At 42.5% G+C, this 27,062-nt stretch overlaps 1 protein-coding gene across 6 annotated transcripts in view; it reads left to right on the top strand.

Moving 5' to 3' along the window:
• kank4 (KN motif and ankyrin repeat domains 4) overlaps window positions 1-27,062 on the top strand; it is a 63,262-nt gene that overhangs the window by 25,394 nt on the left and 10,806 nt on the right. For 3 of the 6 annotated variants that reach the window (XR_003670500.1, XM_028403973.1, XM_028403970.1), the window contains exons 2-4: window positions 20,812-20,885; window positions 21,431-24,754; window positions 26,610-26,703. Coding sequence is in view for 5 of the 6 variants with exons in the window: in XM_028403973.1 (XP_028259774.1) it covers window positions 20,867-20,885; window positions 21,431-24,754; window positions 26,610-26,703 (3,437 nt within the window). In the remaining variant the exon portion in view is untranslated. Of the gene's footprint in view, window positions 1-7,461; window positions 7,487-11,974; window positions 12,076-20,811; window positions 20,886-21,430; window positions 24,755-26,609; window positions 26,704-27,062 lie in introns of those variants that run through there. The other 3 variants (XM_028403971.1, XM_028403972.1, XM_028403975.1) reach the window with 3 other exon arrangements.

Genomic DNA, 27,062 nt, shown 5'->3' with positions numbered 1-27,062 from the left:
GCTGCTAAAAACCCTCTGACCAACCCTTTCTTCATCTCCTTTCAGCGAGATGCTGAAGTGATGGATCATGCTACGGTCGCAACCAAGTGGAAAATCAATTTTCCCTTGAGAAAACTTTCTCTTATACATTATTATATTTCACGCTACGTGACACAGACTGAGATGCTTTATTTTCTAGATTTTCGATTTCGCTTACAGAAAAAGCAGCGATGGGGCGCTGATTAAAAAAAAAAAAAGTGGGAGGTGGTTAACGAGGTGAGGAAAAATAGTACTTCAAAGCCAGAGCTGGGTGGTACATAGTGTGTACTCCAACGCGCTCTTTCTGTTCATTAAGGAGGGAGAGAAGAGTGAAACTTAGCTTTGTTTACTCACAGTTTCTACCTGGGTGTAAAACACGACTGAAGTCTGTTTACATTTTCAGAAGTGATATTCTTACAAATAGGACACGCACACATAATCTCCTAAATTTACTTAAGTTCAGAAGAAAATGCAAAGCTTGAAAAATGTCCCCATTTATGTACATGGAGATTTTAAAATCAAGCAATTAGCCAAATAAACCAGTGTAGCATTGCCAATGACAAATAGAACAGATTTAGAAAATGAGTCAGAAAGAGAAGATAATGAGAGAACAAATTGGCTGAGTGTCTACATGGAGTCGAGCCAAAATACAGAGATAAGCAGCACAGGAGGAACATGGCGAGAATACAGGTGAAAAATATGTTCACTGAAAACACTAAATGCTTTGCATTGCTACTGGGGGGGCAGCATGGTGGTGCAGTGGTTAACCCTGTCACCTCACAACAAGAAGGTTCCTGGTTCAAAATGGTGGCAAAGTTTTCCCGGTGCCTGCATGCGTTTTTTTTTCTTTCTTCCAGATAATCAGGCCTCCTCCCATCTATTGCATGTTTGATTAATGGGGCGAGTTAAATTGGCTATAGGGAGTGGACTGGCGATTGGCGACCTGTCCAGAATGCACACCACCTCTCACCCATTGACAGCTGCGATAGGCTTCTGCCTTTGAGAAAGTGGATGGATTGATCTAGCTGCTGTAGTTTCTGCCTACAATCAATAATATGTAGTTAATAAGGAAGCAGACATGCAACAAGAGGTCTGTGTTAAAGGCTGCAATACAAACCCTAACCCATCACCTCACCTGTTTATCCAAGAGCTTCTGTCATTGTTGCATTTACGGTTTCATTTATTGACTGTATAAAATTAAAATATGTCTGGGCAGCATGTCGTCTTCAGCATGCTTGTGTAATATTTTGTTTTGTTCCAGGTGGTTGTTACAACGCATGAGAAATACAAATCGAAACAGGCCGTGGCCGGTTTTAATACCAGGACTTAATAAAGTTAGTAAATAGCAGATATATGAGCCACTGCCACAGCATTTTATTGAACTCCTGTTTAGTGTGACAGTGTGGAGTCTTTTCCAGGTTGATGTGGAATTGCCACAGATAAATCTTCAGAACAAGATATGAAACACTTCCAATCTGTCGTAAAACAATAGCCACGATCATAGTGATAGGGAACAAAATGCTCAGCCCCTGTTCTGAGCACGAAAATAGTCCACAGTTGTTACTGTTAGTTGTTTGATGCTGATGGGGCTTTGACAATGGAAATTGATCGTACACAGTTGCAGAGTGTTTCATAAGAAAGTCCTCCTCTTTGTGTCCGTGCATACTCCTTTCTTTCTGATCTGAGATGGGTTAGGAGGGTGTGTGTTGGGGAATGTGCTCCCTTCTTACATCCTGGAAGATGAAATCGATTCTTCCAGCAGTATGTAACCAAGTCCGATAACTGCTGGATCACATATTGGAACACTTAGAAATAACATTTGAATCTTATCATTCATATGGTAAGAGTAACACTGCATATCTGACTACAACACGTGTTTAGCTCCGGTCAGCTTCCATCCACCTTACAACCTTTATCTGACAGGATATATCAGGCTAAGATAGACTGGCATTTTCAGGCCAAAGGGACAGCGAGCCATTGTCTCAGACCCTTGTGAAATATTTGCTTTGGCATCAGAAACCTGGGTGTGCTGGCAGTTTTACAAATAAACATGCAGACGTCTTTACTTCAGCACTGTCTCTCACTCATACTCCTTCTCTCTCCCACTGTGTGACTCTAAATCAGGGATAAATCTTTTTTTTTTTACCTCCAGTAGGCATTTTAAGTTGCTTTCCCATTCCCAGCTCACCTCATGGTTACAGCTAAGAAAATGGCTTCTATTAAACAGTGAGAGACAGAATGAGGTGAGTTGAGTGGTGGTTTGGTTATAAAGAAGCAGGTGCCTCCCCTATAGGACATGTCGTTTAGATAGATGTGAGGTCGATGAGATTTTGGGGAATATGAAGTTTGAAGTCACCTGTTCATGTCCCAGATCTTCAACATCTGTTTGTATTCTCGTAGCGTTTTCTCTCAAGCTGCTGTTTGTGTGAATTTTGTGTTATTGCTTATTCACATAGCTATAATACAGACAGATGCTGCAGTATCTCCCTGTGTGATTCCCTGAGACGGACTACAGTGCTGTCAATATAAAAAAAATCAAAGGCCGGTCACTGAAAAGGCTTACAGCTAGATATCAAAAGCACTTAAAAAAACTTGGTTAATTAAAACGACTGCACAGGGAAGCAGCGCACTCCTCACAGAAATGAATAAAAAGTGTCTTCAAATATTCCTCTTAAAATCCTGTAGAAAATGTAAAATATGCCACAATGACACTGCAGCTAATGGTTCCCTCTTCTCAGCTGGCAGCAAGACGGAAAGAAAATTAAAAGCCCTGTTGTCAATCTGTCCTATACAGGCATGTCCAATAATCAGTGTCCATCTGTCATTCCTCCTTACTGTCCCTATTTAGTGTGTGGTTTCATTTCTCTTCTCTTCAAGCTCCTCTTCACTTTCTATTACTGCAGTGTCTCCTGATTCCCTCATTCTCTTTTCTCGGCTTTTTACTTGGCTTGGATACAATTTTCTCCCATCACCATCCTCTCTTTTCAGTGGCATTTTGTTCCAAAGAGTGTACATTTCATTCAATAATTGAGCTAATAGCTAACTTTCTAACTGACAGGCTTGGTCACTAATAAGCGAATAACTTCAGACAAAAAGAGAATTAGTGTTTTCACCATTGACTCCTGTCTCATAACTGTCTGCCACCTTTATGAAATAGTTTCAGTTTCTCCATCATTTATCACTTTTCCCTAATTGCTCTTCCCATCATCACCCTGCCACAGTCTTTATCGAAGAACAAAGTGACAGTTCTGTTTGCACCATCAGAATACCCTCGTACATAAATAACAGCCCACTGCTGTCTCACATCTATCTATGGCCATAAACCTGTCCGGCCTCGTTTCTCACGCCCGTCCAATATCCAGCCACTGCTCTTTGTGCAGTCGTCCGGCCTGCAGCGCTCGGCCGTATTTAATGTGCTTCCCGGCATGGCGAGACAGATAATGAAAAAAAAAAAGGTAGAAGAAAAGAAATACAGGTGGAGAAACGACTCTTGTTTTATAGCTGCAGGCAGCTGTTGCTCTACGATGCCAATAAACAAATCTTTCCCCCTTTTGGTTTGTTACGACCCAAAAGGGAACGAAAAAGGAAAATAACCAAATGGATAAACCAGATGGAATTAGTTATGCAAGTTATTTCATTGATTAAATCAAGAACCGAAGGAACAATTAACAAGAACCCAGTCAGCTGTCCGAAGGCAACAAAACAAGCTTGCAGCATGACCAACTTAAAACAAACCAGCCATGTGGAAAAAGTATAGACTAGCTAGCTAGACGATTGATAAAGCAAAATGTGTGAACAAGTCTGACAACAACAAACAATCTGACTGTGAGTTTGTTAGATTCTAACGAGAGGTACGTGGGCAGACCACCACAAAAATCTGTTGCCGCCAAAGGGGGGATGTCAGCGTCCTCTTTAAAAGGTCCCGGCAACTGGTGCAGGGAGTGAGCAACACAGCCAACCAGTGCTGGGAGGAGCGAGAGGGAGAAAGAGGCAAAACACAAACAAACCCAATCATAACGGCCACGGGCCGTAACATGGTTGCGCTTCATCTTCCAGATTAGTTTGACACAGGCTTTTTAAGATAGGAAGCTATGGAGAGTGTCAGGAAAGATAAGAGAGCGGGTGTGACACACCAGAAAGGGCTGTGAGCTGCACAAACTTCACCCACGTCACCCACTCTGCCTCCTTCATTCTTCTTTTCTTAAATTTGTACTTAACTTTTACAACATTGTTTTTTGGCATATTTCACAGGAGAGATATGGGAGACGTAGGAGAAGGAGAGCAGAGGGGATAATATGGGGTAAAAGTCTAGTCAGCTATGGGGTCACCTCTTCTTCGCTGAAAACCTTTCTCCTCCTCCTCCTCCTCTCCTTTAAAAGCAGTGAGTAGGAGTAAAGTGCCTGAGTCCACATTCTTTTTGTTTGCATGTAACTGGAACCAGACCAGGAACAACTTCCCCCAAAGGACAGTCTATTTACCCAAAGAAATTATTTCCATTGTTATCAGCAATTATGCAAATCCCCAAGGTCCTCCTAAGACATGTGGCCCCAGTTTTTAGGAAAATCAAAGCATTTTGTTTGAATTATAAAGATTTATGTACATGCTATCTTGCGGTTTTCCCTTTTTAACTCAAAAGGAAAACATTACATTCACACAAAGGACTCCCTCAGGGCAGATAAAGATGGCTCTGCTTTGTGTGAGCAATACTCAGTGATGTGGAGTGTTGCAAGCTGCAAGATGAGTACGCATGTCGTATAAAAGGATGTTTGCCTTTCTAAGATTAAATCTTGTTTCTGTCATATCTTGTCACATATAACACATTACTATTACAGCATGAAAGCCAAATGAATAGATTTAACCCCTTTAGTATCGACACACCTTTGACCCAGAGCTCATCACCACCCTTACGCCGCCCTCTCCCATATTCACTTATGTAAGAGCAGATTCCTGGGAATTGTTCGGACAAGGCCGCGACCCCATGTAGCTTCCCGTCAGACTCAACAAATTGCCTGTGCTGAGAGTGGAGGCAGCCTCCTGGCTTACATCGCTGTTTCTACACAGAGTGAGCTCAGATGTGGCTGCAGAAAGGGAAAGAAGTCAGTTCTAAACAGCAGTTTTATTCCTTAGAAAACCTTTATTTGACAGAAATCTCTTCTGTTTTTTTGTGACATGGTTAATAGTAAATATCATGGGAGCAAAAGAAAAACAACCCAACAGGGTCAGGGTGAATGGCTAGGGATGTTGGACCAGAAGAGTTTTGTGAGGGCCATTCTAGTGAGCATGAACAAATAAACAACATATTAAATTGTTTTATTGAAAGGACAATTTCCCACATTTCTGCAATGTTTCCCACATGGTTCCCATCAGTCTGTGTGTCCTGAGCGTTATGTCAGAATCAGTCAGACTTATATTGCCAGTCTTCTAGTGTCAAATCTGTGTAATATCCAGTAGAGCCTGTGTGAACAGACCTGAGAAGTTCCAGCGAGCAAACAGGTTTTATTGAAGAGATTGCTGTAGAAGTGATTTCTCTTCCTCCAGCATGCTCCAATGAAGGTTCCTGGGTCAAACCTGGCAGCCAGCTTGGAGGAAGTGGGGACTCTAAATCAGGTGTAGGTGTGAGTTTGTCTGCTTATTTGTCTTTCTGTGTGGCATGGATGGATGGATGGATGGATGGATGGTGACCGGATGGATGGATGGATTGATGGATAAAACATTTAGGAGCATCATTAACAGCCCACATTTAGTTGACATTTTTTGATCTGTTACATGTGTAAGCAAGGACTGTTTAGGTCACCTCTACTTGGCTGCCTCCTGTTGTTGCCCTCATATCACAGCATTTGTTTGCACACACAGGTTACAATTTGACCCTCATAGGCTGGAGGATGAGACGCTGGCTGTCAGTTCTGGTCATTGTTGTAGACTTGTAGACCTGTGACTTCAGGGCTGATTCATGGTGAGGAATACACACGGCTAGATGCCACCACACATAGACAGACAAACACAGCATGAACCCTCAGAATGAAGAAGAAGACACATGAACAATTTCTGTATGTTCCCTCTCTGCTCTGTGCAGTTGCGTCTTGGATGTAGTTATAATTAGTGATATTAGAGCTTAGGCTGTGCAGTCTTTCGCCCCCGCAGGTCAGCACAGTTCAGCCCCTCAGGAAGAGGCAGTCTGTGGGCAGAGCAGACAGATTATCTGTGGCTATACTCCACCCACTCTTATGATAAAACTTCACTTCTTTTCTGTTTTTCCTCAACTTCTTCCTCAGGTTTTTGCTACTATTTGTTCTCTTGTCCTTCCAAACCATTCAATACCGAAGTTCCACTCAGGGCAGCAGCCACCGCACAGTGGCTCCTCCAAAGTCAATGACAGCTGATCACATTGTCATCGAGCTTCGGTTGCATTGTATCTTGCCTCGTGAAAACGTGCAAGCGCAAAGATTGTCTGGATTAAATTTGGCTGATGCACATCTTCATCCTCATGTAGCGAACCAGCAAGAAATACAATTGATTTAGTTGTTTTGCAGTTTATTGGCTCACATACAAAAAGATAAAAATGAATTTTCAATCAAAGGCTTGCAGTGATTTTATTATTCACTGCGGTGTCTGGCGGCTGTTGTTAATTTCAGTTTAGTTGTTTACTTGTTCCACACACTTTGCTTGGCCTTTCAAAACAAGGCTCTTCATCTTAATAATCTGCTTTGTAGGAACTTTTCTATATCTATGATGAGAGTCTAAAAGGACAGAACAAACCGTGGACACGTGCTGTTATGAGATACAGAAGAAGGCATCAGGGCTTTTCTCTCAAAATGATTAAGGAACAAGGGAAGCTGAATCTGTCCGAGACTTTTATTCTATGGCTTTTGTTTCCTTCATTGTCCCTTTCTTGCATGAAATTCATTCAGCTGGCAGATTTACATTTAGATCACGCCTACACATGACTGGAGGAAGAGGATGGAGAATGGGAGTTGATTGGAGGAAGGCATGCAACGTCCTTGTTGTTTTAGAGGCTAAACAGCACATTCGGTTAATATTTGCTTTTTCTAAATATGATGGTCGTGTTTGTTTTTGGCCAGGACAGCACACCTCTCTCACACACACACATGCGTGGCATGCATGCATGCTCTGAATACGTCAGATCGTTTCCATTTGAGCGGTGAGGTGTGTACTGTGGTTGCTTCCATGGGCGTCTGTTTCGATGTATAAACAGTCTTTTCTCCGCCTGAAGGTCTTATCAGCAACTGGCCTTTCTCGGGATGCCTGCCAGCCATAGTTCTTTAACACACACATACACATTCAGAGCGGAAAATCCCGGTCATAGTTCTTTTCTTTCTTTTTTTTTTCCTTTTCCATTTTAGTAATGGATATTTGCTGCAAATACTTGAACCCTCAGAATCTGCACAGGCTTTTCTTCAAGATTTTATTAGAGTCGGGGAATAACTAGCATTGAAGGGACTTGTAGGCGGTAGGTGAGCACAGTATTAAAATTGCTTTTTTATGATTCAAATGTTTTTCCAATCTACATAAATGTAGACATTGGAAGGGAGACAAACTGAAAGACTGTAGGATGCTACAGGTGGTGGGACATCTTTGTTGCACTGTGGTGATGTCAATGCTTCCTTCAAAGGATGCAATCCTTTATTTGGGACACTGATTTGCAGTTTCTTGGCTTACAGAGTTCATAAATAATGGCATTTAGATGAGGCAGAGATGCTGCCTAAAGCCACTCGCTTCATGTAAACAGTTAATATTGGTACAGTAGGGTTATAACAATCGGCTAGGGTCACTAGCTGAAGTTAACACCAAGGGTTCTTTCTATTGCTCTTTACATGTACACAAACCCACAGCAATCATGAGCTTCTTTAAATCATATATCTATAAACACCACCACCATACATATTTACAATTGTGTACAACAACCACCACCACAATATATTGTCCATATAACTTCAGCTAGTGATCCTAGCCGATTGTTACAGGGTGACTGTGAAGGGGAGGGCATCCAGACCCATTTCACTCATTCATCCAGACCATGTTATATCCAAGACTTTAAAATCAAAGCAACGGCACTCTGAGTGTCGTTTCCCTGAGAGATTCTTCATGGAGTGAATGTGTATGGCTGGCCAGGCTAGTTTTGGGGTCTTTCCAAGATGGCTGCCGCAAAGTGAGACCTGTTGTTATGGACTTTGGTAAAACACAAAACTTTGATTCGGATTCAGTGCTCAGTCAAAATGTCAGGAGCTGTGCTTGTTTTCTGTCCTGACTAGATTTTAACATTCATGAAGTAACACACACTCACCTGCACAAAGAACCGAATTTGACCAGAGAGAAAATCTCAAAATTCCTCAGTCGATGCTTCGTCAAACGTTGCCTGTTGTTCTTGTCTCTTTGGCTACATGTGTGGTTTCTTTAAAGCAATGGAAAAAGAGTGAATGCATTCTTTTAGTTAGAGGTGATGGCCTATGATAGCCTAAGATGGTGCTGTAAGGTTAGTCTAGACTATATATGGACTGGAGCTTCATTCTGTGTGTGTACTTAATGACGTATGGCTTCAATTATACAATACTACAAACAAACGATTGCAGTGTAAAAATAAAAAAACTGACAAAACATTTGTGAGTTTCTAGCATTTTGTGCATTTTTCCATTCATTTAGAAAAGTTTTATTTCCAGAAGACTTCAGGCTGTTGGGTGTAAAGTTGTTCGTGAGGTTTGCCAGTAAAAACCGTTTTTAGTTTTTCGCACTTGCGCCCACTCAGATACATGCCCACAGACTCTTACACTCACACAGATAATTGTGTGTTTCAGGGCTTGGCACAAATCTCAAGCTGCCAGTGTTCTAAATTTGAAACAATAACACACTAAATTATGTTGCAGGCATTTAAAGCGATTAGCAGGAGTGTGCGGTGAAAAATGAGGATAATTGGTATTCTCAGACAGAAACGGGCCAAGTCAAAATATTTGTCAGTGAGTTCAAGAGTTGGTAGGAAAAGGCTTGTTCATTCCTTGTAGTTGAATATCAAAGAAATACTTTATAGAAATGTCTTTTTCTAACAGTTGTGAAATCATTCTGTGTATGACTCTCAGCTGCTGTGCTGAACTGCATGTTTATGAGCTGTGTGTCAGTTTTTACACTCACACACAGTCAGACACACACATTTGCAGACTCCTGGGGTGCCAGACTTTGCATAACGCTGCCTGTTGTTATTTTAATATTTTAACTGTGTGTTTTTGCCAAAGCTGGAGCATGGAGGATACAGAATACACTTAGTTACATATGTCACACACAGGAACGTTAGATACATTGAGGCATGACAGGGTATACAAAGCTCTGAGGTTAGAGGGTCTATCACATCAACACACATTGTTGCATTGTTGCGCCAATTTTTCTTTAAATTGTTGAAGTCTGGTTGTTCTCAGGTGGCTTTAACACATGTGCTTTTTGGAAAGTGACTAGATAAAGTATAAGAGATCCTCTCACTACAAGAAAGTAATGCTGATTATGGTTTAGTTATAGCGTTGGATCATGTATCAGGACAGCTTTGCTTGTTTCTTCTGTTAGTGAATGCAGAAATCTACAAAGAATATGTTGACATCAGGGGATTATTTTTTTAGCATGATCCATTTTCTGAGAAGGTTTTTGTCACTTCGTCGACTGCATGAAGTAAGAAGATCTGGCCAGACGACAAGCCTCTGTAACAGCCACATACAACCTACTACTGCATAGATCCTAGCAGTTTCTGCACCAGTCGATTGACAACCGATTGATCCGAGTGGCAAAACAATCATTAACAAGGCTGCCCTTTAGTAAGGGAAAGTGCAAAAGCAGGTGTAAAACTGATGATTGTTTGCTTAAAATAAAGACAGTTGGACCTGTTAGAGGCGGTGATCCATGAGCATCAGCATGCTCCACAAGCTTTTTGCCACTCAGTGAGCGTAACCAAAACGACTTCCGATGTCACGAGCAGACCCTCTATAGAATCATTTTTTCATTTCAAATTGTCTTTTGTTCCTTGATACCAGCCATACAACACGCTCATAGATTGATGGTCTCAAAATGTACACCATCGTTCCCATATTTAAACTATGACTATAACCATCGTTACGATGCCAACTGGCTACTTGCACCATCTTCTTTACCTGGAGGTATCTCCTTATGTCTCAGTTTCAGATGAGTTTTTGATTCCTCCACAGTCTCTGACCATGCATTACTACATCACAGGTGATGCAGATGCACCACTCCACCTGTCTGATTTCATGCTCCATCCTACCCACATTTATGAGCACAAAAGAGATATTTGAACTTCCTCTTGCTGTTTGTCTGAGTGCACACCATCTCCATGCTGCATTTTTTTTCTTTCATTTTTCTTTTTGAACTCTAGAAGAAGTGAGATGGACAGACAATGTCTAACCTTACACAGAAAAGACAAGAGAGGAGTGAGACTCTAAAAGTCCTGAGGGTCTGAGGTGGGATCTGATCCCTCCTGACAGGAGACGGTTCATGTGATCAGCAAGTGAGGAGCTTAACCCCCTAGGCCGCATCACACCCTCTTTCAGCCCGCTGCTTTAGATGAAAGGATGTGAGCTGATTTCATGCAGTGTGTTGGATGTTGGACATATACAGAGAGGGGAGGATTTACAGAAGTTGTGAACATTGTGTGAGTTTATGTCTGACAAAGGATTTTGTTCAAGTCAACAACCTTAAAGAAGAAAGACATCTGCTGTGAGCACTTCTGGACTTTTCTTATGTGCTCTGCTTCCACCAAACAGAAAGTCATCGGAATTAACCTCACCAAAGTAAACAATGTGGTTTATAACACAATTAAAGTGCACATTAGCTGTTTAGCTAGGAGCAGTGTCAGTGTCAGACCATCCCTTCAGTTGCTGTTGCAGTCAAACTGACCTTCCTCCCTCCAGTCTTCATTAAAACAAACCCCCTTTGGTCCATCCAGCCTGGCTTCGTTTGAATACTTCAGGCATATCTGTGCACTCGCTTGGCATGTTTGAAGATATGGAGGCTGTATCTGATTCAGAGCTGTTAAATGGTGGATGTTTGCTTTTAAAGTGTGTTCCACACACACGCTCACTAACAGAGGAATTAGCATCGGTGGTCTGAGGGATTGGGGTAGACGTGAGATAAGAGATACGAGCCATTAGCCTGGGCAGTTAGCCTATTTAAAGGCAGTTAATTATTTACCTCATTTACACTACAGAGCCAGGCCAGGGTTTACTCATTAGACTGCTTTCTGTTACTGAGCCAGGCAGAGGCGGTTTTTATTCGTTAAATTTTACAGAGATGATACCTCAGCGCTGAAAGTGTTTCTGAAAAGCGTGGAGCTCGCCACTGCTCGAAGCCGGTCTCGTGGCCTTGCAGGCAGCACAGTGGGGCTTTAAGTCCTCCAGTAATAATTAGACTGGTGTATAGTGGGAGTTCACTGTAGGGCAAGCCTTATACCCGCAGGCGAGACACACAGACACTGTTACACATGCACACACCCCAGAAACACACAAGGGAGATGCATGAATGAGCACAGACTCGTAAAAGTTTGCATACACACAAAAAAACACGCGTCTCCCTTGTGGTCATTAGGAAGTCTGTGTGTGTGTGTGTTCTTGTTGAGCTCCTTTATCTGCTAGTGCATTATTTTTTTTTCTGGGCCAGTTGTTTGCAGCGAGCAGGCTGCTGAAGAGAGCTCAGATGACCTTCTCTTCTCTTCTCTTCTCTTCTCTTCTCTTCTCTTCTCTTCTCTTCTCTTCTCTTCTCTTCTCTTCTCTTCTCTTCTCTTCTCTTCTCTTCTCTTCTCTTCTCTTCTCTTCTCTTCTCTTCTCTTCTCTTCTCTTCTCTTCTCTTCTCTTCTCTTCTCTTCTCTTCTCAGTAGCACCATCTGCCAACACATCAACCCTTTCCCACCCTTCCTCCCTCCTTTTTTTTCATCCTCTTTCTTTCTTTGCAGAGGTTAAAAGACAGACAGGGTCAGCAGCACTCACAGAAACAGGAAGGACAGGAGGTGAAAAGAGCTACAGTAGATGGCAGGTGAGAGGCAAACTGTCCTCTGTAAGTTAACTGTTTGTTTTCTGACTCCCATTCTTGTCTTATTTGCTTACATTCTTTTCATATTTTCTATTAATTGCTCTTTCTATTTATGTGATTTCTTCTCAATTGCTCATTTACTCAGATTTGATATGCACCTCACCCCTCTGTTTTTTTTCTTACTCCCTCTCTCCTGCTCTATTTTTGCAGCGTTGAACATAGGTCACATGTGTTCGCCTGGGAAGTGTGAGAAAGAGTGTGAAAGAGGGAGTGTGTGTGTGTGTGGCTTGTATATGTATGTGTGTGCATGCATGGTGTTGTTTTTTTACCACACAGCTTTGGCAGCTAAGAAATAAGTGGGCAGGCAATACATCACATCGCAGTGCGAGCTATACACAGTGTGGCGAATCAGCCGATTACTTTTCTTCTTAGGTGGTCTGTGTGATATGTGTTGTCCTACGTGCACGTGTGTGTGTGTATATCTGTATGTGCAAGTAGAAGCTTGTCATCATGCAAAGATCAATAAAGTGTGATTGTGCGTGCACCGCTGCACTGAATTCTGCCGGTGTCAGGCAGACTGTGCCATGCATTTGATTTACTGAATGCTTGCATGCCAGCGTGTGTGTCTGTGTGTTTTGGCTGTGTAACTGGTAATTAATGAGCAAGGGGACACATATTTATTTATAACTCATGTTTCTGTGAGTGTGTTAACACATCGGAGCAGGCTGCTCACAGTGTATGCTTGAATATTTTATACATGTTTGGTGTTTGGATGGTGTGTGTTTGTGTGTGAGAGAGAGTTGTTTTACCTGTTGCAGCTTTTGGAAGAGGACGTAATGTGACATAGCAGCAATGTAAGCGATCTACTCTTCCTCTTTTGTTTCTCATCTTTTTTTAATCTTCTAATGCCATCTGCTTTGCTCACATGTTTAAGGGAGTTATTCCCCTTTTCGTCTCAGCCTCCTTGTAACATCTGCAACTGTTGACATAGTAATGGTCAGATTGCTTCATGGTAATTAGCCTCACACCCTTCATTAGCTTCCATGAGCAGAAATACCCATAATACTAACGTAGCTCCGTCTAGAAGGGGTTGGCTGTGTGCTCCGATAAATAATAGATGGTGTGTCACTTCCTGTATCACTAATGAAAGCAGGCAGTTGCTCCTCGTGTTGGAATACCACTACAGAGTGCGAGGACAGCCGTCTGAAAGAGGAAGATGCTTTCATTCTGTGTGCAGAGGCAGAAAAAGATCGAGCTAGAGACGAGAAGAAGATAAGGAAACAGTTGAAGTGAGGGTGTGGTGAAAGTTATCTGTACTCGGCCAGGGGTGGTAGCATTCAGGTCATGTCCACACCAATGCAGATAAAGCTGAAAATCTTTACTCTTTACCCACTCACAGTTACTGAATTAGTACAGCTATGCTGTATAAAATAAAGAAGAAGTGGGGCAGCGGTAGAGCAGGGGTTGTCCAATAACCGGAAGGTTGCTGGTTCGATCTCCAACAACTCCTCCCTAGTCATTGTTGTTTGTCTTTGTGCAAGGCACTTTACCCGCACTGCCTCCAGTGCACTCACTGGTGTTAAAAAAAATATGACGGAAGCCCTCTGTCAATGGGCTCACCTGCAGTGTGCGTTCAGCTGCTCAATAACAGAACATTAGGTTGTGGCGGAATGTCGCCCTGTACAAGTCAGCAAATTATTATATTCACTCAAAAAAGCAAAAAAAGCCAAGATACATAAAGGTGCAATTTATATTGCATATATATATATATATATATATATATATATATATATATATATATATATATATATATGTCAGAGTGGTATCTGCCAGCTGCAGGGACTCCCAAAGCATAGAAATCCTCCAGCAACTGGCCAGCATGATGTTCTGCTGAAAGCGTGACTAAAAACAAACCCAAGTTGATCAGTCATTGTTGCAGTTGCTGTTTCATCACTGACAACCTGTCAGTCAACATGATTCATGAGGTGAAAAAAAACCCCTCTGAGGAGCACCTCTTCCTCAGAATTGGTTGCACTTCATCAGACCTAATTTTCCACATACATCCTCCGTACATACTGATTCATCTTTCTGAATGTGGACTCTTTGGCCTGTTTTATTTGATGCTCATACAACACATTTCCTCATGTGGAGGCAAAGGAAACTGCCAACTGCTACTGAACAATACAGAGGTAGACTTAAAAAGAACTCAGTTTGCGCCTTTTTTTGTCTTTTAGTTTTGTGTAAGCACCAAAAGCAGCATTGTTTGAGATGAGACAGGAAATCATTTCTATTCATTAGTCAGAAAGAGAGTATCATTTTTAATTTAAACTAAAGTAATAAAAGCCGATCTTTATAGACTCACTGTTTGTTTTTTGTCTCCTGCACGTAGCTGATAACCAGCTTGTTTTGCTCACATCTTTTATGAGTAACTTAAAATTCATTCCTTATTAAACACTCTGGTGCAGCTCATAACCTGAATTTGCAGTCCTTCACAGGAAAAAACAGCTGCCCTTATAATGAAGCAGTACCCTGCTCACTGCAGTCCTGTGGGATAATTTTGCCACTGTTTAATGTGGCCCGTGGACATAATATCCTTCTCTCATTTTCTCTGTGGAGCCGAGAGCCAGATGTTGTTTGGCACAAAGGGAACAATCTGTCCCCCAATGAATACAGACACTGGACTAGATCATACTGCATTAGGACTGAAAGGAAGACGTCAGGATGATGATCTGAAACACTACAGTGAAGGAAATTATCAGCAAAATGGGCCCAGAAGATGTATTATACTAGTCGGACAGTATTGTTGTAATGTACTATACATAGACAGAGATAATCTTAGACCGGAGCGGGATGGACCAGACTGTTCTCAAATAGCTCTTGTAGAGCAGAGAGATTGATCTGTTCCTGCAGAGCACACACAGACTGAGCTCTGCAATATCAGATAAACATCTCTAAGCTCTGTCTTTATTATGTGGACGCTAACAGCATCCTTCATTTGATCTGGTTCAGCAGTCATAAATTTTGCAGTTCCCTGTTGTCACTGATTTTTTTTCCTCACTTTCCTCTGTGTGTTGCTCAGGAGCATCTCCATTCTGCATTCTGTGTCATTATGCAAAATGCAATGTTATCCACACCCGCATCCTGCTAGATTGAACTAATTGTGCCATCAGCTGCATCCCTCCCTCACACACATGAGGAGTGTCTCTGTAATGGGACACAGACGAGTGCAAAACATCAGATTTAATGAAACATCCTGAAAAAATGAAGCTTGAATCATTTATAGCAGCAAATGCTAAAATATAGTACATATGTGATACCTGACACTGTTGTTGGCTATTAGGGAGGACGTGCTATTGTTGTCGTACCAGACCAACTAAAGCCCGGCTAGCTAAGTTGGTAGAGGATGAGACTCTTTAATTTCATGGTTGTAGAATTGCCCTGCATTTCTCCTGGGGTATCAGTAAAGTTTCTATCTATCTAAAGCATCTCTGCTCCTTCTTCTTTGAGCCTGCTGTTGAAAAGAACCTCTTTGTTATGAAGCGTATTTCTTGCCATTGTTTGTGCGTCTTTTGTGTCTCTGCATTTTGAAATTGAGAGCTCTGCTGTGATCCTTCTGCTTTCTCTGACTTGCACATATCCTCACATAGAGGTGATGCACTGTAAAAAAAAAACAGACGTCCACACAAAATCAAAGATAGGACATTTTTTAACATCTGTAAAAGTAATCAACCTGTTTTATTTGTAGGGAAATTGTGCTGTATTTTATTTAAAGCATGAAAATAAATTTTGGTTCAAATGAGGTACACCTGCTCAGTACAAACACCACGAAAATGTTGCAAATGAATCTTTGACTTCATGGGTTTCCATATTTTACTGTGTTAACTCTTACAGCACTTATTTAACAGAAATATTTGGTGCTTTGCATATGCATGCCTTTAACTGAGGCCCTGTGTGTAGCCTGCACATGGTGCTCTTGCTAGATTTGTTTGTGCTTGGCGCAGGCTGAGAGTTGGCATATTAAGCTGGACAGTCCTGCTGACATTCTCAGGGTAGTGCAGGGGTAAACAGAGATAGCCGCTCCCATGTCAGGGCTGCGATAAGAACTTGGAACCTGTGTTGTTGTGTTGCTTGGCCTGAATGTTTCTGCTGCATGCAGTTCTTCGCCGCCCATTTCACATCGCTGATGAACACTCATGTGAAGAGGTGCAGCTGCGGTTGGTGCACAGTGCATTCATGTGTAGTTTTTTTTTTAAATAATAAAACAGAGAATAACACAATAAAAGTGACGGAAACATAACAGTGAAGCCTCTCTGCATGTATGAGATATGAGCACAGCTGCCACTCCCATGCATCTCTGCTCCTTCTTCACTTTCTCACCCGTTTTCCCTCTCTTCCATCCACCCACATCTTGTTTTCCCCCCCCGCTTACTCTCTCCAATCTTATTTCCTGTTGGTCTGTCTTCTATCCAGTCCTGCTCTGTGTCAGTGTATCAGACTAATTCAATCTGCAGTACACAGGCACTCCAATGTAATGACCCATGACATTCAATTAACGCTTCTTGCTAGGTTAGGTCAGCAGTAATTTCATGTGTGTATCTGTGCATTTTGTCTGGTGTGTGTGGGTGTATAATTTGAAACGGATGACATTCAATGTAACCTCATTTGAAACTTCTAAGATCTGTAAAGTGGATTTTCTCTGTCTTAACTTCAGTGTGTTTTTTTCCCTCTTCCTTCAAAACACCTGCGAAAACAACAAGTCCCCGTGCTAATGGCGTGCTGTCAGTATGAGCGTATTTACTGTACTGTCACTACGCCTGTCTTCCAGGCTTCGCCATTACCAACATCGCCGCCTCTCGACCAGCTGTCGCGCTTATTGGAGTGGTGTTGAGAGATTGCCGCATGTCCTTTATAAGGGGTGTGTGTGTGCATGTGTTCAGACACAGTGACTCTACCAGACAGTGTACTGTAAGCCATGTTAGCACACACACACACACACACACACACACACACACACACACACACACACATGTAAACAAACACTGTCAAGGGGGTGTAAATTGATGCTGACACAAACACAGTTTTGGACTCGTTGGTTTGCTTTTAACTTTGTATAGCCTCTAGCAAATACTTTCAATTTGGATTAGCATGGCTCTCTATGAGCTCATAGTCATTATAACTGTAATCCAGTGTGGATTGTGCATCATCAGTGTCACCAGGGGCTTCTAGTATTTAATTAGTAACAGAACCTGTGTGACCTAATGCTGGAATAATATTGCATGCACAGACAAAGTTATGCATTACCAGTGTCTGTTTATAGACACTCATATTATACTTTAGGTCTTTATTTACATTAATTTTCCATATTGCCCCGCTGAAGCTTGCTGAAATATTCCTCTGTTGTTCAGAAACTGTCGTTAGCCACACATGCATTCGACATGACTTTAATTAAAAAAGAAGGAAACGTTAAAAACTCTGCTGTAGGGAAGGTCAGGTAGACTCTTATTAAGGGAAGTTCTGTCATGTTGCTGATTTTTTTTTACTGGCATTTCTTTCTTTTATGTCACTTCCTCCCTCCTCATCTCAGCCTGTCACACCTCTCTGACACATTTAAGTTTATATTCTTCTCTTCTTTCTCCCCCAACACACACACACACACTCACACATTGTCTCTCAGTTTCAGTAATGATCTAATTAAAGGAAGGTTTTGTTGCCTGCCCACTGTGTATAATTGCCAATGGGGTCTGCCTTTACTTCACTCAGCAATTACGAGCAGCATTCTTCTGCTCCCAAACCGCCTAATTAAGCCTTAAGGACAGCGAGCTGATCGCAGTCGCATTAAGCATCACGAGGAGTCAGGAATGCCTGAGCTCTTCCCCTCACTCCTGGGACAAGCCAGAAGTAGTGGATTGTAGAGCGGTTGCCATGGCAGCAATCACACGGTGTCAGATCCTGTGCAGTGACTGTCAGTCAGTTGATCTATAGTGTGTGTGTGTGTGTGTTTATCTGTTCATCTGTAACAGAGACAGAAATTCTGCTTCAGGTCAGCTCTTCTTTTCAGTATTAAGGCACAATATGTGAAGAAGGGACAAGGGCCAAATAGAGCTTGTCACAGTTCCATTTTAGGTCCCTGGGTGGACTGGTTGTCATTTTGATTGATTACAGTGCCAGCTCATGTAATGCTTGCCTTGCAGTATGTCCCCACTCTGCACTACACTACACACAGCTTGCCCCATGGTGAAGACTTGTTTCCAATAAGCTTACAAACATTCAGCACCTTAACATGTTGCAATGGATGGAATTGTGTGTAATTTTTGCACAGTGAATATAGATGCAGAGCCGAGACTACATAGACTACAGCTACAACCCAAATTTTCAAAATGTTCTGGGCACGTTTGTCGCTATTCGGAACAAGGTTGTCTCGAATAGCTGGTGGCACCTGCATTTATTACTCTTTTTATACTTTTTTTTCTAAGTTACTGTTTAAGTGGAGGTACGTTTCAGCTGTGAAACCAGTGTGCAAAGTGCAACACCAAGAAATACTACAAAAATATTCAAAAATCTATGGTCATGAGCTTTGGGCAGTGACCGAAAGAATGAGATTGCGAATACAAGCGGCCGAAATGAGTTTTCTTGGAAGGGTGGCTGGGCGCTCCCTTAGAGATAGGGTAAGGAGCTTGGTCACCCCCCGAGAGGAGCCGCTACTCCTTCAGATCGAGATGAGTCAACTGAGGTGGCTCGGACATCTGTTTCAGATGCCTCCTGGACGCCTCCCTGGTGAGGTGTTACGGGCATGTGTACTGGAAGTGTCCAGTGAGAAGGAAGTCCCTAAGTGTCCCTGCTTAGACTGCTGCCCACGTGACCCGGCCCTGGATAAGTGGTTGAAAATGGATGGAAGGATGGAATATTCAAAATCTTAGATACAAGTGTACAATAAAAAGTTTAAGTTCCAACCAACTTCATGCTTCGAGGAGAAATGTTGGCTTGCTATGCTGGTTTTCTATACTTACATATTTATCTTGTGTTCACAAATCAGCCAAAAGATTTTTTTCTCACTGTGTCTACTCCAGAGCTCCATACTCTCACATATAGTGTGGAAATAGTTTGTAGATGACTTGGAAACAAGTCAACAACAATCATTTGGTACGAGCTCAAATGAAAATCTGATTAAATACTAGAAAATTGTCAGAACTGCTGCAGAAAAAATACCATCTGTTTAGTACTGAGAGACTTTATGCAGTATGCTGTTTTTTATCACATACTCCTTGCAGACAGATGCATTGTGGAGGCGTGTGCTCCCATTCTTTATCCACACATCAAAGCAACCATTTCAAATGGGAAAACTACCTCTGATGAGACTGTTTTCATATTCCCAGAGACTTTTATCTTTGAGTGTAAAAATGGCATCAAAATAAGAAATGAAATGACAGATGACAGGAGAAAACACCTCGAAGGAAAAATAGCATGCACTGTTGCACTATTATCATAGCATTGCATCATTTATATCTACAATAACTGAAAAAACCCAGGGGCATACTAACATATCATGCACAGAAATAATATGTCTTCCAGTACTGGTGGGCTATACTAAAAATAATGAAAAAGTTAATTCACACCTTAGAAACTGTGCAACTGTGTTGAAGTTTGAACTGCAGCATTAAAGCTTCAGGCATGTATGTCTCCCACAAAGCACATGTTTTCTCCTGTGGCCCGAATTTGCATGGAACTTGCGTGAATAATGTGCGGGTATTTGCTAAATAGCCTTACAGCCGGTTGGCTGTAGGGGTTTAACTATTGATTTAATGTGGTTTTGAACTGCTCTGCCTGTGTTTTTATTATTAGCACTGGATATTTAATTAGAAAGCTTTATATAAGCCTGTCAAAGTTTTGACTTGACATTTAGATTTAAAAAAAAAAAACTCATTTAAGTCTGCTGTAAACTCCAGAAGATCTGGTTTCTTGGCTTCTTCAGTTGGAACAAATGTCTGCTCAGGGTTGCGCTGACTTTAAATGGCTCCTAAAAGTTGGGCTTGTGAAAATACATTAAGCTAATGGACACAATGGCACTGCTGCATTTAATGTCATTCTGCTTAATATGCACTTTGTGCCATTTTACTTCTGTAGAGCAGCAAAGACTGCAAATTATGTAACAACATATTTGTCCATAAATGTAATTTATATAATTATTTTCTTGTTTGTGTACCATCTTCACAAGTGAAATGCTGTTTCACGCCTGCAGCACATCCATCTGGACTGTTTTCACAGATCCAAGGTTGCTGGTATAGAAATGTGCTCTAATTTATGTATGTTTACTTAAGTAGTAGTAGTTAAGACAGCTTTCTAACAATTGCATTTATATATGTTTTTTTCTCTTTTTTTGTGTTGGTATGCATTATGTATTTGTTTATTGAGCTTTTAAGTTAGTAGTATTTGCCCTGATAGCCAGGCATAAGCTGATTTTGTCATCTTCGAAACCAAGCATATATCTTTGAGAAGTGTTTTTGTCTGGTGTTGGATGCTTCACTGAGCCAGTCAAAGTCTTAAGGGGGAATCTTTGAAAATTTCAAGCTGTATATTTTCTGAAACTTCCTGATCATTATCCTCAAGGACCAGACACTGTTTCCTCCTCTATTTGATTTTATGTTGTAAAAAATGGCAGCTGTGAAAGCTTCAAATGTTCCTCTTGTGGATTTTAGCTCTGTTTAGATGATCGTGGACCATGTTTTAGTTTCTTATATGGCTCTCTCATTTTTCCCCCTATAGGCTGTTTGCTCAAAGTGTACCCAGAACAAGTAGATGAGTGAGAACTGCACCTCCCATGATGGACAAGAAAAGCGGTGAGTGTCACCAAACCTGTATTTAAACAAAACAATCCCCTTTGCTTCTAACATGTGCCACATCTTCTTTTTTTCTGACTACAGTAATTAGTTATACAGAATTAGATTGTTGTTCATTATCTGACATAAAAGGTGAAACATTTAGCTAAGTGTTTCTGTATGTGGCTAAAAGCAGCATTTTTCCCTTCAGGTGATAACCGCCCCTGGTCTCATACTGTATTCATAAGTTGACACAGCATGAGCAGCGTTTTACATGCTGATTAGTTTGTTTTGGCGCAATCACTGCATGATAATTACTTCCCAGTAAGTGATAGGGCTTTACATAACGATGCACCATGTGCTCAGTGCAGTACAGCCTGTCTGTAAGTGGGTGAAAAGGAATAATAATGCTGATAATAATCTGTGATTTGGTTCATGTACATTTCATCAAGTACTTCAGTTCTTTATTTTCAGTTTATCAGTATTCTCAGCAGCATTGGTAGGCATTCAGGCAATACAGCATTGGCTGTATTGACTGACTGATCGTATGATTCATTTCTTTTCAGCCAACGGCTTTCAAAGCAAGCCCAGTGAGGGTGGTGTTCAAAGGAAGCAGCTGCCCTACTCAGTGGAGACTCCCTATGGCTTTCATCTGGACCTCGACTTCCTCAAGTATGTGGATGATATTGAAAAGGGCAACACCATCAAAAGGGTCCACATCCAGCGCCGTGTGAAGGGCCCACCCAAATTCAGCACTCTACCTAGAAATTTCAGCCTTCCTGGACATGGAGCCAGGCCTCCTCCTAAAGAAAAGGACACATCATGGTCTGGGACATCCACCTTAGGACCCAAGCCTAAATCACGAGTAACAGAGGTCCAACAAATCTTTGACTTTAGGGCAGGCGATGGGGGGACCTCCAGCCAGAGCAGCAGAGGGACAACCAGTCATGGAACTGGGTACATTTCACCAAAACCCAGAGATGAAGTAGGCGCAGGGGCTCGAGTGGTTGAAGAAAAAGCTGTGGAGTCTCAAAGTAGGCCAAATCTGCTCAGAGCTTCAAGCATGCCCATCACACTACAGCAGCGCAAAGGTTCAGATTCAAGCAGTCCCGACCGTACCTTGGGAACACCAGAAAATGGCTCAACGGAGAACATGTTCCGTGCTTCGCCAGACATAACAGAGAGGCGGTGTGTTCCACAGGACAGGACGGGCCTTCACCAGCAGATTACAGTGGCACTGAAGCGGGTCAGAGAGCTAGAAGAGCAGGTCAAAACCATCCCAGAACTAAAGGCACAGATTTGCTCGCTAAAGGAGGAGAGGGAGCAGCTGCTACTTCAGCTAAAAGCCAAGGCCCAAGCACAGCTTTCCGGAACATCCTCTACAGGGGCTACAACTTCTGAAGCAGGAGCAGAGAGGCAATCGCAAAGACAGAGACCTTCAGAAGGACTCATCTTACCTCTGAAAACAGCCTCAGAGCCAGCAAAGCCGGTAACAGAGAAAGAAAAACCAGAAAAAGTGATACCAAAAGAGAGGGTGAGTTTAGAAAGACAAAAACCACCATCAGAAACAAAACTAAAAGAGACATCAGACAGTCCCCTTGAACATGCAGTGCAAAAGCTAGCGCAGGACATTGCAGGACAGGAATTAACATCAGTTAGGGAGGCTCTGAAAGAAGCAGAGACAAGCAGTACTCATGGTAAACTGGAGGACCCAGATGGTATGGAGATGCTGCAGGAGAAGCTGATGATACTAGAGGCTAAACTCACTCAGGCTAGCCAAGAACTGGAGAGAACGAATGCTCTTTTAAAAGATAAGATAGAGGAGAACAAGGTAAAAGAGGAAAGAATACTACAATTGAGTGAGGGAACGAGAGTCGAGATTTATACCCCAGAAGGATATGAACAACCAAGAAGAGAAAGCATTGACATGGGAACAGTGACAGAGAGAGTAGAGTTTTCTCACCAAGAAACAGAGACAGAATCACCAGGTACAGTGGATCAGGGGACGGACACAGACAAAATCTGCATCGAAGTGTGTTTGCCTAAACCAAGGTCTGCAAGTATAGATCAAGGAACAGTAACAAACATAGTGGACACACATGACCAGGTGACAGAAATGGAGCCAGAGATAATAGTAACAAGTCCGCCAAGACCCAGAGCTAACAGCATGGAGCGGGGCACAATAACTGAGACAATCACCACTCAGGATCAGACCACTGAGACACCTGTGGCTGAGAGGGTGAACCAAGTGACTGAAACAGATGGAGAGACAGTGACGGATCATCCACAGAGACCAAGGGCCAGCAGCGTAGACCAAGGGACAGAGACAGAAAGGGTGGACACTGTGGACAGGGTGACAGAGACAGAAGTAGCACAGAGGGCAGACCAGCAGACTGAGACGGAGACAGTAAGACGGCAGGAAAACAACCCAGTCAGAGGTGCAGAGGGAGAGAGTGGAGCAAGTGAAAATGCAGGCAGCCAAAAAGAAGAGGTAAGTGCAGTGATGAGTGAACAAGCCGAAGATAAGGGAGCAAATGAAAGCATGCTAGCAGGTAGTGAAAGAGTGGAAGTCACACAGTCAGCTGTGGAAAGCAGGATTGTACCAGTATTCATTTCAGATGTTGTAATGCAGAATGAAGAGAGTCCAGTCTCTGAAACAGGAGAAGATAAGATTAAAGTGAGTCCTGCACAGGATGAAACAAAAGACATTATACCTCCAAAAACTGTAGAAACTGAAACGGTTGAAGCAAAAGTTGAGCCTACAAAAAAGAAGGAAACGGAAGAAGGAGAAATCGTGTGTGCAACAATCAAAGAAACAGTGGTGACCGACACTGTAGTAATAACAGCACAGAAATCAGCTGTGAAGACAGTAGCTCCAGTGAGACCGCAGAGAGGCAGGAGGCCCTCGGCAGAGCAGCCACAGCCATCACCTCCACAACTTCAAGTTGAACTTGTGCGTCCTCGTAGGGGATCCACTGAAACTCAAACCCAGCAGATCCAACCCCAGACCAAATCCCAGCCAAAGGAGCAGGCACAGGAACCAGTTTCACCTCAGCTCCACGAACCACCCTCAGTGTCTCAGGTTGAGGAGAAAGCAAAGAAACCTCCTGCAGAGTCTGGTGAGAAACAACCTCAGGCACAAGTTCAGACTCAGAGCCCATCTCCCGGTCCCAGTGAAGTCCAAGTCAGACCTAAATCAGTTCAGGCCCAGTCTCAGTCTCAAACCTCTGCATCTAGACGGGACTCAAAAGAGCAGAAAGCTCTACAGAAGGTGTCCAGTGTATCACACGCTCCCAGTCGTGGATCAGGAGAAGCCCAAACCCGCCCAAATCGCCAGGGGTCGACTGATGTCCAGCCTCGGTCTCAGGGCTCTCGCAGAAGCTCCAGTGAGACTCAACCCCCTCAGAAAGAATCCAGTGAGACGCCATCACTGCGCAGAGGCTCCAGTGAAGCAGCGCAGCGCCGCGGTTCAAGCGAGGCCTCGCGAAGGGACTCCGGTGAGGCTCAAGCTCCTCGCAGAGGCTCCAGCGAGTCACCGACATCGCCTGCAGCTTTGGGCCAAGTTGTAACTCGTTTAACAGGGCTTCTGGGGGAACAGTGGGCACAGCTGGGAAGCAGCTCTGGAGCGCAACAGACAGCAAGCCAGCAGGAGACCCCCAGTACGCAGAAACAGACAACGGGAAAAAAGGCAGCAGAGGCAGCGAAGGGGACCTCAGCCAAGTCCACAGGGAAAGCAACCCCTCCAGCGGCAACAGGCAAAGCAGCAGGGAAGCCTGGTCCTTCCAAAATGAGCTCCATTCAGAGTCAACTGGTCAGCTCCCTCAGTGTCCTCTCTGCCTTCTACTCCCCAGGCCAGAAAGCAGCTGCTGCCAGCAAACAGCAGGAACAAGGTAGGCCTGTGGTTGTTTCTGTCTGTCTGCTTACCTACTCATAATAGACTCAGTGAGCTGAAACCTTTCCTCTAGTATATTCAGGCCCATCACAAAGCATGATGTTGTATTAGCCATGGCATTTAATTACAACATGTCCCTTATGATCTCTAATCGCAAAGAAGCCTCATTAACAATGTGCGCATGTACAGCTCAGTAGCCTGGAATATTAATTTTCCACCGTTTCGTTCGTGCTTCTGTGGTAGGGTACAGGTGGAGCTAAACTCTTTTAATCTAAGCGGTGTGTTCACAGGCAGCAGGTCTCTTTCTCTTAGTTTCAGTGCAGTCTCAAACCACAGTGGTACTATTGAATTATTTAGACACACTCTGTTGTACGCTGTCAAGTCCTGTCTCCTATCAATAGTAATAAATCAACAATTATTACTGTGTACCAGATTCATTAAAAATTCAGTGGAGGGCTGGGGTGGAAGGTAAAAGTATTTCTCGACTTCTTTTGAGGATTTGTCCTTGAACTTGGTGAGTGTCTTTTCCTTAAGAGCACTGACTCCAATGCTAAATAAAGCAGTCGACCTATTTGTCGTATCATTTCCAGTCAACCGTAACAGTAAAACGATAACACACCGACCACCATCTCTGTCTGAAATCCCTCATTATTTGACTGGACTTTATGATTTAATGTAACATCCACGCACTTACACTGTAGAAAAATGTCTGTTCCACCTCCTCAGGCATATTGTCTTTGTCTGTATTATTGATTGTAACCTTATATTTAATCAGATTTGATTTGTTTATTCAGGTTTGCATTGTGTAGCAATTGGAACATGTATTTGCCACCACCAAAATATGCATTTGTGGACTCACTTGTTGTGGTGACAGCACCTTTCATGTATGTATACATGCTGCTATACGAGAGTGGAATAATCACGTGGTACTAAGTGCTGAGATTACATGGTTCAGTAAACTCCAAGAGCAAATTTCTTGCCCAACAACTAATATAAAATCACACACATGCATGTGGTTACTTACTTACAGGACTCCCAGGCACAGGCCCCCACACACAGATAAAACAGATGATCTCCTCTCCTCCCTTCATGTCCCACATCATCACTCAGGGTTCATGTGAAGTTCAGTGCAGGGTGTACAGTAGTGTTTTTAAGTGAAGTGTGCACACATGCCTAGATATAGTGTGTGTGCGTACATCATTGACATGACAAAGTTCCCAGCCTGAGCCCCTTTAACCTCGGTTATACTCAGTCATCAGAGATTTAAACAAATGAGCAAAATATCTTTTTTTTAAAGTGAGGGAAGGTAACGTGTCACTGTGGATTCATCCCACTTCCCCTCACTCCACTCCTGAGAGACACCCGATCTAAAAGCATCTTCTTTAGAGGGTGGTCATTTTTCTTTCGGCTCAAAGCCACATCCTTATGTCCTTGGATGAAACATTACAGATCCTCTGCAGCATGTCTGCTGTCAGCCACAACTGAGGCAGTCATGCTGGGCTTAGAGCCAACAGGAGTCAGCAAAGGAGCCCATGCAGAATCAATTATTGTGTAGTTACATACGTAAGTAGGCCTAACAATGTCAAGGTTGCACATTGTCAGTTGTGACTTGTGTATATTGACACTTTGTGCAGACCTGATGTGTTCTAGAGTTGCTCTAGGTCTTTTTATAAATACAGATGTTGGACTCATGCCTAAATGTAGGGGTCTATGCCAGTGTAGTTTCTAACACTTTGCTTTCTTAATTCTCTGACAGGCACCATGAGGCACCGACAAACTTCTTACCCTTTTTGGATTTTTCTAAACTAATGATATTTTTCATTTCTTCTCCTCGTTGTCCTCCTCTTCACCAGGTCTCAAATCTATTATGAAGAAAAATGGTGTTGCTGACAAGCAGGGGAACAAGGCAGCCAAGAAAAACCTGAAGTTTGTTGGGGTGAACGGAGGGTAAAATCTTTTTTTTAATTAGCGTCCAAAACTTGTGATTTATGTCTTTATGTGGGATGCAGTGTGTGTTTTTGTGGGTCTTTTTCATCCATCAGTGCATTGAAGGAATTAAAGTAAGGCATTGGCCATTATATTTAAACATATATTTATGTATACAGATTTAATTAAGTATTGAATTAGTGAATTATTTATCTATAAATGTGCAGAAAGTGACTTGATTAACTGTCCATGCAGCAGAATTGATGACTTTAAATGTTGATCTCTCTGTGATTGTGACAGCTTACAGCTTTGAACTTTGAAAGTCTCACACATCTGAATGTTGCTGTAGAGGCTTATTTTAAAGCCTGAATTTGACCTCA

The sequence above is a fragment of the Parambassis ranga genome, chromosome 4, assembly GCF_900634625.1.
Source record: "Parambassis ranga chromosome 4, fParRan2.1, whole genome shotgun sequence".
Classification (NCBI taxonomy): Eukaryota; Metazoa; Chordata; class Actinopteri; family Ambassidae; genus Parambassis; species Parambassis ranga.
This window is presented reverse-complemented; position numbering and strand designations above follow the sequence as displayed.